The 15892-nt window shown below is 53.9% G+C and overlaps 1 protein-coding gene across 4 annotated transcripts in view; it reads right to left on the minus strand.

Annotated features, from left to right (window-relative positions):
* The window catches only part of homer2 (homer scaffold protein 2), a 196544-nt gene that overhangs the window by 75814 nt on the left and 104838 nt on the right, over nucleotides 1–15892 (minus strand). For 3 of the 4 annotated variants that reach the window (XM_072470296.1, XM_072470293.1, XM_072470297.1), the window contains exon 2: nucleotides 4641–4797. In XM_072470296.1, the coding sequence (XP_072326397.1) occupies nucleotides 4641–4797 (157 nt within the window). The remainder of the gene's footprint in view (nucleotides 1–4640; nucleotides 4798–15892) is intronic. The other variant, XM_072470294.1, reaches the window with a different exon arrangement.

The raw sequence follows: 15892 nt of genomic DNA on the forward strand, positions 1-15892 counted from the left end.
GTGCCGCCCAGCACCCACTATTTCTAGGGCCATTTCCTTAATTATTCTGGGATGCAGAGGATCATGCCTTGGAATTTATCGGGTTTTAATCCCATCAATTTCCCCAATACAAATTCCTGACTAATAAGGAGTTTCTTCAGGACAGCACGGTGGCGCAGTGGGTTCGCCCTGCTGCCTCACGCGCCGAGGTCCCAGGTTCGATCCCGGCTCTGGGTCACTGTCCGTGTGGAGTTTGCACATTCTCCCCGTGTTTGCGTGGGTTTCACCCCCACAACCCAAAGATGTAGGTGAATTGGCCACGCTAAATTGCCCCTTAATTGGAAACAATGAATTGGGTACTCTAAATTTATTTTAAAAAATAGATCTATGGACAATCATAAGAACTAGGAGCAGGAGTAGGCCATCTGGCCCCTCGGGCCTGCTCCACCATTTAATGAGATTATGGCTGATCTTTTGTGGACTCCGCTCCACTTTCCCGCCCGAACACCATAACCCTTAATCCCTTTATTCTTCAAAAAACTATCTATCTTTATCTTAACAACATTTAATGAAGGAGCCTCAACTGCTTCACTGGGCAAGGAATTCCATAGATTCACAACCCTTTGGGTGAAGAAGTTCCTCCTACACTCCGTCCTAAATCTACTTCCCCTTATTTTGAGGCTATGCCCCCTAGTTCTGCTTTCACCCGCTAGTGGAAACAACCTGCCCGCATCTATCCTATCTATTCCCGTAATAATTTTATAAGTTTCTAAAAGATCCCCCCACATCCTTCTAAATTCCAACGAGTGCAGTCCCAGTCGACTCAACCTCTCCTCGTAATCCAACCCGCTCAGCTCTGGGTACCTTTGTTCTTCGGAACGTCCCAGTGTCAGGCCGTTCATTGATTACTTCCTTGTCAAATTTCTCCTTCCAAAGTGTATCACCTCACACTTTTCAGGGTTAAATTCCATCTGCCACCTTTCTGCCCATTTGACCATCCCGTCTACATCGTCCTGTAACTCAAGACACTCAACCTCACTGATAACCACCCGGCCAATCTTTGTGTCATCCACAAACTTACTGATCCTACCCCCCACATAGTCATCTATGTCGTTTATATAAATGACAAACAATAGGAGACCCAGCACAGATCCCTGTGGTACCCCACTGGTCACTGGCGTCCAGTAAGTAAAGCAGCCGGCTGTCATCACCCTCTGTCTACTACAGCTAAGCCAATTATGAATCCATCTAATAATAATAATCTTTATTATTGTCACAAGTAGGCTGTCATTAACATTGCAATGAAGTTACTGTGAAAATCCCCTCATCGCCACATTCCGGCATCTGTTCGGTTACACAGAGGGAGAATTCAGAATGTCCAAATTATCTAACTTGTGGGAGGAAACCGGAGCACCCGGAGGGAAACCACGCAGACAGAACATGCAGACTCCGCACAGACAGTGACCCAAGCCAGGAATTGAGCCTGGGACCATGCCGCTGTGAAGCAACCGTGCTAACCACTGTGCTACCGTGCCACCCATCTGGCAAATCACCCTGTATCCGATGTACATTTGCCTTCTTAATAAGTCTCCCATGTGCGACCTTGTCAAAGGCTTTGCTTAAATCCATGTAAACTACATTAACTACACTACCCTCATCTACACACCTGGTCACATGCTCAAAAAATGCAATCAAATTTGTTAGGCATGACCTCCCTCTGACAAAGCCATGCTGACTATCCCTGATCAAACCTTGCCTCTCCAAGTGGAGATAGATTCTCTCCTTAAGAATTTTCTCCAATAGTTTCACCACACCGACGTGAAACTCACTGGTCTGTAGTTCCCTGGCTTATCTCTACAACCTTTCTTAAATAGGGACCACATTAGGTGTTCTCCAGTCCTCTGGCATCTCCCCTATGGCCAATTAAAAATTTGGGTCAGAGCCCCTGCAATCTCCTCCCTCATCTCCCACAACAATCTGGGACACAATTCATCTGGACCTGGAGACTTGTCCACTTTTAAGCTTGCCAATTCCTCCAATACCCTGTCCCTCCCTGTGACAATTTGCTCAAGAACCTCACAGTCGACTTCCGGGTGCGGCGATGACCAGCTAGGTCGCACGTTTCGGCAGCTCCCGTTGAAACGGACTTTTGGGCTCTTAATAGGAGCCCCAACGGCAATTTAAACGGCAAAAACACTGTGCGGTAAACCAGAAGGGAATCCCCCCGGACACGCATGGAAAAGGGAGAAGATAGCGGCCGGATTGCGGAGGATCCTCTGGAGCAGCGGCAAGGAAGGGAAGCTCGCAAGATGGCGTCGGTGTTATGGGGCCCGGAGCAACAAGAGTTCCTGCGGCGCTGTGTGGACCAGAGCAAGGCTCAGTAAATTTTTCGGGGTAGAGGATAGGTGTGGGAGATGCTCGAGAAGCCCAGCAAACCACACCCACATGTTTTGGTCATGCCCGGTACTGCAGGGGTTCTGGGTGGGGGTGGCAAGGGTGCTTTCGAAGGTAGTGGGGATCCAGGTCGAGCCAGGCTGGGGGTTGGCTATATTCGGGGTTGCAGAAGAGCCGGGTGTGCAGGAGGCAAAAGAGGCTGATGTCTTGGCCTTTGCGTCCCTAGTAGCCCGGCGAAGGATATTGCTTATGTGGAAGGAAGCCAAACCCCCGGGCATGGAGACCTGGATAAATAACATGGCACGGTTTATAAAACTGGAACGGATAAAGTTCGCACTAAGGGGTTCGGCTCAAGGGTTCACCAGGCGGTGGCAACCGTTCATTGACTACCTCGCAGAACGATAAAGGAATGGGAAGGCAACAGCAGCAACCCGGGGGGGGGGGTCCGTAGGGGTGTTTTTGTATAGATATTTGTACTTGGTTATGTATATTGGATTGTCTGATTTTATCTCTGGAGAGTTATTATTTTTGTTATGGCAGTTGCCATTTAGTTTATATATTATTTATTTATTTGTTAAAACGGCCACTGTTATTTATATTGTTTTATTGTAAAAAGGAAAACCTTTATATTGTTTTGTTTGGCCGGAAAATTTGAATAAAATATTTTTTTTTAAAAAAGAACCTCACAGTCTCTCTCCCTGAGTTCCATATCTGCCTCCTCATTCTGTTGGATGAAGACAGATGTGAAATATTCATTCAACACCCTACCAATGTCCTCTGGCTCCACCCACAGATTTCCCCCTTGGTACCTGATGGGTCCTACCCTTTCCCTGGCTATCCTCTTTCCATTGACATACTTATAGAATATCTTGTGAATTTCCCTACTTTTACCAGCCAGAGATTTCTCATACTCCCTCTTTGCTCGCCTAATTGTTCCTTACGCTCTATCCTGCACTTTCTGTACTCTACTAATGACTCTGCAGATTTGCTCCCTTTATACTTGTTAAAAGTCTCTCTTTTCCTTCTCATTGTATCCTGAATATCTCTGGTCATCCAGGGTTCTCTGGGCGTGTTACTCCTTCCTATTACCCTAGAGGGAACATATTGGGCCTGTCCCCTCCCCATTTCATCTTTAAGCACCCCCCCCCCCCCCAACTGCTCTTCTGTCGGTTTCCCCACAGGTAACTCTTTGCAGTTCACCGTGACCGGATCCGGCCTTATTTTGTCAAAATCTATTCTCCCCTAATCCAAAACCTTTTTTTGCAATTTGTCTATTTCCTTGTCCATAACAAATTTAAATTGCACCGTGTTGTGGTCGCTATCACTGAAATGCTCCCTGACCACCTCATCAACCACCTGTCAGGCTTCATTCCCAGGAGTAGGTCCAGTTCTGCACCGGCCCTTGTTGGACCCTCGACATGTTGAGCTAAAAACGTTCTCCTGGATACACTTTAAAAACTCTGCTGCATCTAAGCCCTTAACATGATGGCTATCCCAATTAATTTTGGGAAAGTTGAAATCACCGAATATAATTACCCTCTTCTTACTTTTACACTTCTCTGCGAATTGCGTACATATTTGCTCCTCGATTTCCCATTGACTGTCTGGGGGTCTATAATAAACACCCAGCAACGTAGCTGTCCCTTTGCTATTCCTAATCTCTACCCGCAAACCTTGATTTAATTCCCCTACAATCTCTGTTCACTGCAGAAACTTAAGTAACAATGCAATACCTCCTCCTCTTTTACCCCCCTCCTCTGTCTAGCCTGAAGATTCAATACCCCGGGATGTTGAGCTGTAAATCCTGCCCCTCACTCAACTGTGTGGCTCTGGTAACTATTATATCATTTTGTAAAAACATAAATTTAGAGTACCCAATTCATTTTTTCCAATTAACAGGCAATTTAGTGCCCACCCTCACCCCAGACAGTGCCCATCCTCACCCCAGACAGTGCCCACCCTCACCCCAGACAGTGCCCACCCTCACCCCAGACAGTGCCCACCCTCACCGCAGACAGTGCCCACCCTCACCGCAGACAGTGCCCACCCTCAACTACAGACAGTGCAAGCCCCTCACCGCAGACAGTGCCCTCCCTCACCACAGACAGTGCAAGCCCCTCACCGCAGAGTCCCACCCTCAACCACAGACAGTGCAAGCCCCTCACCGCAGACAGTGCCCTCCCTCACCACAGACAGTGCAAGCCCCTCACCGCAGACAGTGCCCTCCCTCACCGCAGACAGTGCCAAACCCTCACCATAGTCCTTACCTTGGCTCCATCCACACTGATGATGCGATAAGTGTTCCTCGTCCCATCGTAGAAATAGGAAACAGTGAGGGCTTGTCTCCCTGCCGGGACCCAGTTCTTCTTGGTGGCCGGGTCAATCTGGAAGACATGTGCTCTGCTGGTGAAGATCGGCTGTTCTCTGGAATGAAGGAGCGAGAGAGAAGCAGCCATTGAGTTAACGTTAGTCGAGGTGCTGCAGAATGGGAGTGATTATTGAGCATACTTCACATCATCGGCCGTTTCCCTGGGGATTCTGGCCAATGTGTTCCAAGATTGAGAACAGCAGTGCTTTCCAACTCAGCATTTAGCTGAAAGCTGACACTATTCCCATCTGCACCATGTGATTGAGACATGACTTGAGTAAGCGCTGGTCCCATAAGTGTTCTCATTACCCATCACACCCCAGCAATCTGATACCATTAGCCCAGCCGAGGCCTCTGAAAGTGGCCTGGAGTTGGACAGAATGAAACAGGACTCCCACTGAACATGTGACTCATCATTCTCACACAAACACAGCACTCGCTGCTTTGAGCGACCGTTTTCCCTGTGCTCTTAACCTGATAAGTGAATAATTCAGATAACGAGACAGATTATTTTCAATTCTGCATTGCATTAAATATTAATACAGCAGGAAACTGTAAGAGACAGAGAGAGACGCAGAGAGACAGAGACAGAGAAAGAGGAGGAGCGACTAGGAGAGAGGTAGAGGCAAAAACAGAGAGAGAAGCAGAGAGACAGAGAGAGAGAGAGAGAGAGAGGGAGAGAGGAATTGCTGCTGGAGATATATGGACGCATGGGAGGATTCAGTGGATTCCAAAGAGTAACTGCCTCCTGGGTAATCTTTCCTCCGGAGAGGATTTCCAGGAATCTGTCTTCCAGAGTTCACATCCAGGGTCAGTGGTTGAGGCAAAAACTGTGCAAACATTGAAGATTGGCTAACGTGGATGAACGGTATGTGGACAAGAGGGCTGGCTAAACGTGATTGGGACAATTTCCCCATACGGAAGATAAACATTGACACGGCTGAATAGGCAGAACGGTAAACAGAAGGTGTCCAGTCCTAATTTGAGAAAATAAGAGGATTGAGCAGAGTGAAATAGTTAGCAATTGGGAGAACAATGGGCACCCTGATGCTCACACTGGGTAAATTCAGAATTACAACTGACATTATTCCCTGACCTAAGAGGGTTGAACTCCTTCATTAGAACACAAACAGGAATTCTAACATCAATGGCTGCATTGAGAATGGGAAAAGAACATCCCTCAGAAAGTGGGAACACCAAGTGAGGAGTGGGGGAAAGTGGTGGGTACAGGGCCCCTGGGGGACAGTGAACACAGAGGTGAGAGGGTGGGGGGGGGGGGGGGGGGGGGGGAAGGACGGGAGCACATTCCTGTTCACACAATCCCAATCAGCATGTCAAACCCACGTTGGGTTCTCATTGAGGGAGGAAGCCAGTCCAGTATGGTGTCCATTGTCTCCACAGCCGTTTGGGCATCTCTCACGTTTCCATAGAATTTACAGTGCAGAAGGAGGCCACCCGGCCCATCAAGTCTGTACTGCCCCCCCCAGAAAGAGCACCCCACCCAAGCCCACACCTCCACCCCATCCTCGCAACCCAGCAACCCCACCCAACCACTTTGGACACTAAGGGCAATTTAGCGTGGCCAATCCACCTAACCTGCACATCTTTGGACTGTGGGAGGAAACCGGAGCACCCGGAGGAAACCCACACACACACTGGGAGAACGTGCAGACTCCGCACAGACAGTGACCCATCGGGGAATCGAACCGGAATCCCTGGCGCTGTGAAGCAACAGTGCTAACCACTGTGCTACCGTGCTGCCCATCACTTAAAGCAATTTCTTAAAAGGGGCACTTCAGTCTGGGCAAGAGGGAAATTGCAAGAGTGGGAGGGTGAGCTGTGAGGAGGATGCAGAGATCCTTCAGTGTGATTTGGACAAGTTGAGTGAGTGGGCAAATGAATGGCAGATGTCGTATAATTTGGATAAATGTGAGGTTATCCACTTTGGCAGCAAAACAAGAAGGCAGACTATTATCTGAGTGGCCATAAATTAGGAGAGGGGAGTGTGCAGCGGGACCTGGGTGTCCTTGTGCCAGTCGCTGAAGGCAAGCACGCGGGTGTAGCAGGCGGTAAAGAAGGCTAATGGTATTCGGGCAGCACGGTAGCACAATGGTTATCACTGGGAAGAGGTCATTGATGAGGTCAATGCCAGGTGCTTAGTTCCCAGGACATGGCACAGAGATTGAAGGAGTTCAGTGCTCACACCAGAGCTATTAGCAATATTACTCTCTCACTCACGGCTCATAAGACTTCACTCCCCACTTCCCATCAGCTCCCGAAATTTCTGTGCCGCACACACTCACTCATACTTTTTGATTTATTCATTTACTGGATGTGGGCTCCGCTGGATAGTCCAGGACGTCCGGTGGTGGTGTGTAGGTGCAGGTCGCACACTGGATGGCTGCTGCTCGAGGCTCTGGTTTTTTGGAATTTAATGCCCGGTCCCGGGGCAGTTTTTGGGTGTAACGAATACAGGAATGTCGAAGAACCAAAAAAAACCATTGGGAAGAAGCGAGTGAGCGAATGTTCGCCGTCGAGCGAACGGTCAGCCTGGCAGCAGGAAAGGTGGCGGAGGCTGGGTGAGGCCACGCCCTTCACAGTGGAGAAGATGATCGAGGTGATGGCCGGTTGCCAAACACATGGACGTGATGAGGAAAGAAAGGATGGCAGCAATGAAGGTATTGATGGGGGAGGCGATTGCCCCGGTGAAGGCAAAGACATCGGCCAAGGTGCGGGAGCAAGGAGAGGGGGTGGAGCAAGGAGAGGGGGCGGAGCAAGGAGAGGGGGTGGAGCAAGGAGAGGGGGCGGAGCAAGGAGAGGGGGCGGAGCAAGGAGAGGGGGCGGAGCAAGGAGAGGGGGCGGAGCAAGGAGAGGGGGCGGAGCAAGGAGAGGGGGCGGAGCAAGGAGAGGGGGCGGAGCAAGGAGAGGGGGCGGAGCAAGGAGAGGGGGCGGAGCAAGGAGAGGGGGCGGAGCAAGGAGAGGGGGCGGAGCAAGGAGAGGGGGCGGAGCAAGGAGAGGGGGCGGAGCAAGGAGAGGGGGCGGAGCAAGGAGAGGGGGCGGAGCAAGGAGGGGGGCGGAGCAAGGAGGGGGGCGGAGCAAGGAGGGGGGCGGAGCAAGGAGGGGGGCGGAGCAAGGAGGGGGGCGGAGCAAGGAGGGGGGCGGAGCAAGGAGAGGGGGCGGAGCAAGGAGAGGGGGCGGAGCAAGGAGAGGGGGCGGAGCAAGGAGAGGGGGCGGAGCAAGGAGAGGGGGCGGAGCAAGGAGAGGGGGCGGAGCAAGGAGAGGGGGCGGAGCAAGGAGAGGGGCGGAGCAAGGAAAGGGGCGGAGCAAGGAAAGGGGCGGAGCAAGGAAAGGGGCGGAGCAAGGAAAGGGGCGGAGCAAGGAAAGGGGGTGGAGCAAGGAGAGGGGGTGGAGCAAGGAGAGGGGGCGGAGCAAGGAGAGGGGGCGGAGCAAGGAGAGGGGGCGGAGCAAGGAGAGGTGCTGGTGCAAGGAGAGTGGGTGGAGCAAGGAGAGGGGGCGGAGCAAGGAGCAGGGGATGAAGCAAGGAGAGGTGCGGGTGCAAGGAGAGGGGTGGAGCGAGGAGAGGGGGCGGAGCGAGGAGAGGGGGCGGAGCGAGGAGAGGGGGCGGAGCGAGGAGCAGGGGGCGGAGCGAGGAGAGGGGCCGGAGCGAGGAGAGGGGGCGGAGCGAGGAGAGGGGGCGGAGCGAGGAGAGGGGGCGGAGCGAGGAGAGGGGGCGGAGCGAGGAGAGGGGGCGGAGCGAGGAGAGGGGGCGGAGCGAGGAGAGGGGGCGGAGCGAGGAGAGGGCGTGGAGCGAGGAAAGGGGGTGGAGCGAGGAGAGGGGCGGAGCGAGGAGAGGGACGGAGCGAGGAGAGGGGCGGAGCGAGGAGAGGGTCAGAGCGAGGAGAGGGGGCGGGGCGAGGAGAGGGGGCGGAGCGAGGAGAGGGGCGGAGCAAAGAGAGGGGGCGGAGCAAAGAGAGGGGGTGGAGCAAGGAGCAGGGGGCGGAGCAAGGAGCAGGGGGCGGAGCAAGGAGAGGTGCGGGTGCAAGGAGAGGGTGTGGAGCAAGGAGAGGGGGCAGAGCAAGGAGAGGGGGCGGAGCTAAGAGAGGGGGTGGAGCAAGGAGAGGGGGTGGAGCAAGGAGAGGGGGTGGAGCAAGGAGAGGGGGTGGAGCAAGGAGAGGGGGTGGAGCAAGGAGAGGGGGTGGAGCAAGGAGCAGGGGGCGGAGCAAGGAGGGGGTGGAGCAAGGAGGGGGGTGGAGCAAGGAGGGGGGTGGGGCAAGGAGGGGGGGTGGGGCAAGGAGGGGGGTGGGGCAAGGAGGGGGGGGTGGGGCAAGGAGGGGGGGGCGGGGCAAGGAGGGGGGGGCGGGGCAAGGAGGGGGGGGCGGGGCAAGGAGGGGGGGGCGGGGCAAGGAGAGGGGGTGGAGCGAGGAGAGGGGGTGGAGCAAGGAGAGAGGGCGGAGCAAGGAGAAGGGGCGGGGCAAGGAAAGGGGTTGGAGCGAGGAGAGGGGTTGGAGCGAGGAGAGGGGGTGGAGCGAGGAGAGGGGGTGGAGCAAGGAGAGGGGGTGGAGCGAGGAGAGGGGGTGGAGCGAGGAGAGGGGGTGGAGCGAGGAGAGGGGGCGGAGGAGGGTGTGTTGCAGCACAGTGACCAGTTGACTTGATGGGGGAGAAGCTGCAGAGGGCGGTGGAGGACGACAAAAGACTCAGAGCCAAAGTGGAGGACCTGGAGAACAGGTCGAGGCGGCAAAATCTACGGATAGTGGGCCTGCCAGAGGGGGTGGAGGGCCCGAGGCCGACTGAGTACTTCGCAAAGATGTTGGCAGAGTTGTTGGGGGGGGGGGGGGGGGGGGAAGACCCTCCCAGTACAAATTGGATCGGGCTCATCAATCACTGAGGCCCAAGCTGAAGGCGAATGAGTCGCCAAGGGCGGTAATAATTTGCTTTCAGAGGTACCATGTGAAGGAGAAGGTCCTGAGTTGGGCGAAGCAGAGGCGCAGTGGGCAGAGTTGGTATTCGAATATACCAGGACTTAATGGTGGAGCTGGTGAGAAGGCGGGCGGCTTTGGGTCGGGTGAAGGCGGCACTCTACAGCAATGGTGTGAGGTTCAGCATGGGCTACCCGGCGAAGCGGACAGTGACCTTCAACTCGAAGGACTTTCACTTTGAGACAGTGGAAACAGCAGAGATGGTCGTGAAGGCCAAAGGACTGGGGCTGAAATGAGAAATGGGACTGGGGTTTGGACTGGGGGAAGGAGGCAAATGTTGTTTGCAGTTTCATTTCTTGTTAGCGGTTTAAGGGTGTTAAGTTGCTTGTTTGGGGATGGTTGGGAGTTGCCGTTTTCCTTTCTGGGAGTTGGTTGGTGGGTACAGGTAGTGTACCCTGCGGTATGGGGGCACAGGGGATGAGTAACTAGCAAAGTTTTGGGGTGACGGCGGGTTTCTGGGTGTGGTACCCTCAATAACGACGCTTCGAGTGTAAACGGTAAAGAAGGCTTTAATAAACTAAGAACTAGGCTCGAGCTGAGACATGTGCTAACTGCTGCACTGCCCACAAGGCAGCCCCTTATATACGGCTCACAGATGGGCGGAGCCAGAGGCGGAGTTCCCAGGGTTCCAAGCCCGGTCTTAAAGGGGACATCACCTTACATGATGACAAGGGTAGTGTTACAGTAACCGTTCATCACATTCACCCCCTGTTTAAAAAGAGTCCGGCGGGGGTGAAGTGCCATCATAGGTCCATCCGTCTTGGTGGCCGGATCGTCCTCAACGACCTCCTCAGTTCGGGCGGTGGTGCGGCGGGCACGGATATCCTGGTTGAGGGTAAATCCGGGAGCACAGCGGTCGGAGCTTCGGTCCAGGTCGGGACAGGGAGACTAGGCAGGGCCGGGGGTAGCGGCGCCGGCGGGGTGTGTAAAGGGGGTGCGCAAGGGGGGGCGCATGGTAGGTGCTCACTAACGGGGGGTAGAGCCGGGAGGGGGGGGGGTGTTGTAGGGGGCGCCGGGTCCTGCAGGGGAGCGGCGCGGGAAGGGGCGTCTGTAGTGGGTGATCCAGCGGGTGCCAGATCCCGGAGGGAAACCGTATCTTGCCTGCCGTCGGGGTACTCAACGTAGGCGTAACTGGGGTTGGCGTGGAGCAGTCGGACCGTTTCAACTAGGGGGTCCGTTTTATGGCTCCTCGCGTGCCTCCGGAGAAGAACAGGTCCCGGAGCCACCAGCCAAGGTGGAAGCGAGACCTCGGAGGTAGACTTCCTGGGGAAGAGAAACAATCGGTTGTGAGGGGTCTCATTCGTGGCCGTGCAGAGGAGTGACCTAATGGAGTGTAGGGCATCGGGTAGGACCTCCTGCCAGCGGGTAGTTGGGACACTTCTCGACCGCAGGGCCAAAAGGACAGCCTTCCACACAGTCGCGTTCTCCCTCTCCACCTGCCCGTTTCCCCGCGGGTTAAAACTGGTCGTTCAACTCGAGGCGATGCCTTTGCTGAGCAGATACTGACGCAGTTCATTGCTCATGAACGATGTACCCCGGTCGCTGTGGATATAAGCAGGGAAACCGAACAGGGTGAAGATGCTGTGCAGTGCCTTAATCACCGTGGCTGAGGTCATGTCGGTGCAGGGAATGGCGAATGGGAAACGGGAGAACTCATCGATAACGGTGAGGAAATAGGCATAACGATTGGTGGACGGGAGGGGCCCCTTGAAGTCCACGCTCAGTCGCTCAAAGGTGCCCGAGGCCTTCACAAGCCGAACCTTGTCTGGCCGGTAGAAGTGCGGTTTGCACTCCGCACAGATCTGGCAGGCCCTGACCATGGCCTTGACCTCCTTGGTTGAGTAAGGTAGGCTGCGGGACTTGATAAAATGGACGAGCCGGGTAACCCCCGGGTGTCAGAGGTCATTGTGGATGGCTTGCAGGCGGTCCTCCTGCGCGTTGGCGCACGTGCCGCTGGACAGGGCATCTGGGGGCTCGTTGAGCTCCCCTGGACGATACTTGATATCGTACGTGTAGGTGGAGAGTTCGATCCTCCACCTCAAAATTTTATCATTTTTTATTTTGCCCCGTTGCGTGTTATCGAACATATAGGCGACCGACCGTTGGTCGGTGACGAGGGTGAACCTCCTACAGGCTAGGTAGTGCCTCCAGTGCCGCTCAGCCTCCACTATGGCTTGTGCCTCCTTCTCGACTGCAGAGTGTCGAACCTCGGAGGTGGTGAGGGTTCGGGAGAAGAACGCTACTGGTCTGCCTCCTTGATTGAGGGTAGCAGCCAGGGCGATGTCTGATGCATCGCTCTCTACCTGGAAGGGGATAGTTTCGTCCACCGCGCGCATAGCGGCCTTGACGATATTGGCCCTGCTGCGTTTGAAGGCCAATTGAGCCTCAGCCGAGAGGGGAAAAATGGTGGTCTTTATGAGTGGGCGGGCTTTGTCCGCATACTTGGGGACCCACTGGGAGTAGTAGGAGAAGAGCCCCAAGCACCGTTTGAGGGCCTTGAGGCTGCGGGGGAGGGGGAGTTCCTTAAGGGGGCGCATGCGGTCGGGGTCGGGACCTAGGACCCCGTCTTCCACGACATAGCCAAGGATGGCTAGCCGGGTTGTGTGGAAAACGCATTTTTCCTCATTATAGGTCAGGTTAAGGGCTCGGGAGGTCTGGAGGAACTTTGAGGTTAGCGTCATGGTCCTGCTGGTCATGGCCGCAGATGGTGACATTGTCCAAGTACGGGTATGTAGCCCGCAAACCGTACTGGTCCACCATTTGATCCATCGCCCTTTGAAAGACAGAGACCCCATTTGTGAAACCAAAGAGGATCCTGAGGAAGTGGAAGAGCCGGCCGGCTGCTTCGAAGGCAGTATAGGGGCGGTCTTTTGGTCGGATGGGGAGCTGGTGGTAGGCAGATTTGAGATCGACCGTGGAAAATACTCGGTATTGGGCGATCCGATTTACCATTTCCGCGATGCGAGGAAGGGGGTACGCATCAAGCTGCGTGAATCGGTTTATGGTCTGGCTATAATCCACGACCATCCGTTTCTTATCCCCGGACCAGACTACCACCACTTGCGCTCTCCAAGGGCTGTTGCTAGCCTCGATGACCCCCTCTCCCAGTAAACGCTGGACCTCTGACTTGATAAAAGTCATGTCTTGGGCACTGTAGTGCCGGCTCCTGGTGGCAACTGGCTTACAGTCGGGAGTGAGGTTCGCGAATAGCGAGGGGGGTGCGACTTTCAGTGTCGCAAGGCAGCATACCGTGAGGGGAGGCAAGGGTCCGCCGAACTTCAGTGTCAGGCTTCGGTGGCTGCACTGGAAATCCAGTCCGAGCAGCAGGGGGGCACAGATATGGTGAAGGATAAAAAATTGGAAACGGGTGTATTTGGCGCCCTGGATTGAGAGATCCGCGATACAGTCCCCCTTGGTTTGCACCGAGTGGGACCCAGATGCGAGGGCTATGGTTTGGGATGCGGGATGGGTGCGTAGGGAGCAGCGCCTTACCGTTTCAGGATGGATAAAGCTCTCCGTGCTCCCGGAGATGAAGAGGCAAACAGTGTCGTGCCCGTTGACCTGGACCTGCATCATAGAGTTCTGCAGGTGTTTTGGCCGAGTTTGGTCAAGGGTGATCGCTCCCACTCGCGGGTAGTCGGAGTCCTCAGCCGAATGGGGAATGGGACAGCAAAGTGTGTAGTTAGTTAGTGAATGGGGAAGGGGACAGGAAGGTGTGTAGTTAGTGAATGGGGAAGGGGACAGGAAGGTGTGTAGTTAGTTAGTGAATGGGGAAGGGGACAGGAAGGTGTGTAGTTAGTTAGTGAATGGGGAAGGGGACAGTAAGGTGTGTAGTTAGTAAGGGGAAGGGGACAGGAAGGTGTGTAGTTAGTTAGTGAATGGGGAAGGGGACAGGAAGGTGTGTAGTTAGTTAGTGAATGGGGAAGGGGACAGGAAGGTGTGTAGTTAGTGAATGGGGAAGGGGACAGGAAGGTGTGTAGTCAGTTAGTGAATGGGGAAAGGGACAGGAAGGTGTGTAGTTAGTTAGTGAATGGGGAAGGGGACAGGAAGGTGTGTAGTTAGTTACTGAATGGGGAAGGGGACAGGAAGGTGTGTAGTTAGTTAGTGAATGGGGAAGGGGACAGTAAGGTGTGTAGTTAGTAAGTTGAAGGGGACAGGAAGGTGTGTAGTTAGTTAGTGAATGGGGAAGGGGACAGGAAGGTGTGTAGTTAGTTAGTGAATGGGGAAGGGGACAGGAAGGTGTGTAGTTAGTGAATGGGGAAGGGGACTGGAAGGTGTGTAGTTAGTGAATGGGGAAGGGGACAGGAAGGTGTGTAGTTAGTGAATGGGGAAGGGGACAGGAAGGTGTGTAGTTAGTTAGGGAATGGGGAAGGGGACAGGAAGGTGTGTAGTTAGTTAGTGAATGGGGAAGGGGACAGTAAGGTGTGTAGTTAGTTAGTGAATGGGGAAGGGGACAGGAAGGTGTGTAGTTAGTGAATGGGGAAGGGGACAGGAAGGTGTGTAGTTAGTTAGTGAATGGGGAAGGGGACAGGAAGGTGTGTAGTTAGTTAGTGAATGGGGAAGGGGACAGGAAGGTGTGTAGTTAGTTAGTGAATGGGGAAGGGGACAGGAAGGTGTGTAGTTAGTGAATGGGGAAGGGGACAGGAAGGTGTGTAGTTAGTGAATGGGGAAGGGGACGGAAGGTGTGTAGTTAGTTAGTGAATGGGGAAGGGGACAGGAAGGTGTGTAGTTAGTAAGGGGAAGGGGACAGGAAGGTGTGTAGTTAGTTAGTGAATGGGGAAGGGGACAGGAAGGTGTGTAGTTAGTAAGGGGAAGGGGACAGGAAGGTGTGTAGTTAGTGAATGGGGAAGAGGACAGGAAGGTGTGTAGTTAGTTAGTGAATGGGGAAGGGGACAGGAAGGTGTGTAGTTAGTAAGGGGAAGGGGACAGGAAGGTGTGTAGTTAGTTAGTGACTGGGGAAGGGGACAGGAAGGTGTGTAGTTAGTTAGTGAATGGGGAAGGGGACAGGAAGGTGTGTAGTTAGTGAATGGGGAAGGGGACAGGAAGGTGTGTAGTTAGTGAATGGGGAAGGGGACAGGAAGGTGTGTAGTTAGTTAGTGAATGGGGAAGGGGACAGGAAGGTGTGTAGTTAGTTAGTGAATGGGGAAGGGGACAGGAAGGTGTGTAGTTAGTTAGTGAATGGGGAAGGGGACAGGAAGGTGTGTAGTTAGTGAATGGGGAAGGGGACAGGAAGGTGTGTAGTTAGTTAGTGAATGGGGAAGGGGACAGGAAGGTGTGTAGTTAGTGAATGGGGAAGGGGACAGGAAGGTGTGTAGTTAGTGAATGGGGAAGTGGACAGGAAGGTGTGTAGTTAGTTAGTGAATGGGGAAGGGGACAGGAAGGTGTGTAGTTAGTTAGTGAATGGGGAAGGGGACAGGAAGGTGTGTAGTTAGTGAATGGGGAAGGGGACAGGAAGGTGTGTAGTTAGTGAATGGGGAAGGGGACTGGAAGGTGTGCAGTTAGTGAATGGGGAAGGGGACTGGAAGGTGTGTAGTTAGTGAATGGGGAAGTGGACAGGAAGGTGTGTAGTTAGTTAGTGAATGGGGAAGGGGACAGGACGGTGTGTAGTTAGTGAATGGGGAAGGGGACAGGAAGGTGTGTAGTTAGTGAATGGGGAAGTGGACAGGAAGGTGTGTAGTTAGTTAGTGAATGGGGAAGGGGACAGGACGGTGTGTAGTTAGTTAGTGAATGGGGAAGGGGACAGGAAGGTGTGTAGTTAGTTAGTGAATGGGGAACGGGACAGGAAGGTGTGTAGTTAGTTAGTGAATGGGGAAGGGGACAGGAAGGTGTGTAGTTAGTTAGTGAATGGGGAAGGGGACAGGACGGTGTGTAGTTAGTGAATGGGGAAGGGGACAGGAAGGTGTGTAGTTAGTTAGTGAATGGGGAAGGGGACAGGACGGTGTGTAGTTAGTTAGTGAATGGGGAAGGGGACAGGAAGGTGTGTAGTTAGTGAATGGGGAAGGGGACAGGAAGGTGTGTAGTTAGTTAGTGAATGGGGAAGGGGACAGGACGGTGTGTAGTTAGTTAGTGAATGGGGAAGGGGACAGGAAGGTGTGTAGTTAGTTAGTGAATGGGGAAGGGGACTGGAAGGTGTGTAGTTAGTTAGTGAATGGGGAAGGGGACTGGAAGGTGTGTA

The sequence above is a fragment of the Scyliorhinus torazame genome, chromosome 12 (genome assembly GCF_047496885.1).
Source record: "Scyliorhinus torazame isolate Kashiwa2021f chromosome 12, sScyTor2.1, whole genome shotgun sequence".
Lineage (NCBI taxonomy): Eukaryota > Metazoa > Chordata > Chondrichthyes > Carcharhiniformes > Scyliorhinidae > Scyliorhinus > Scyliorhinus torazame.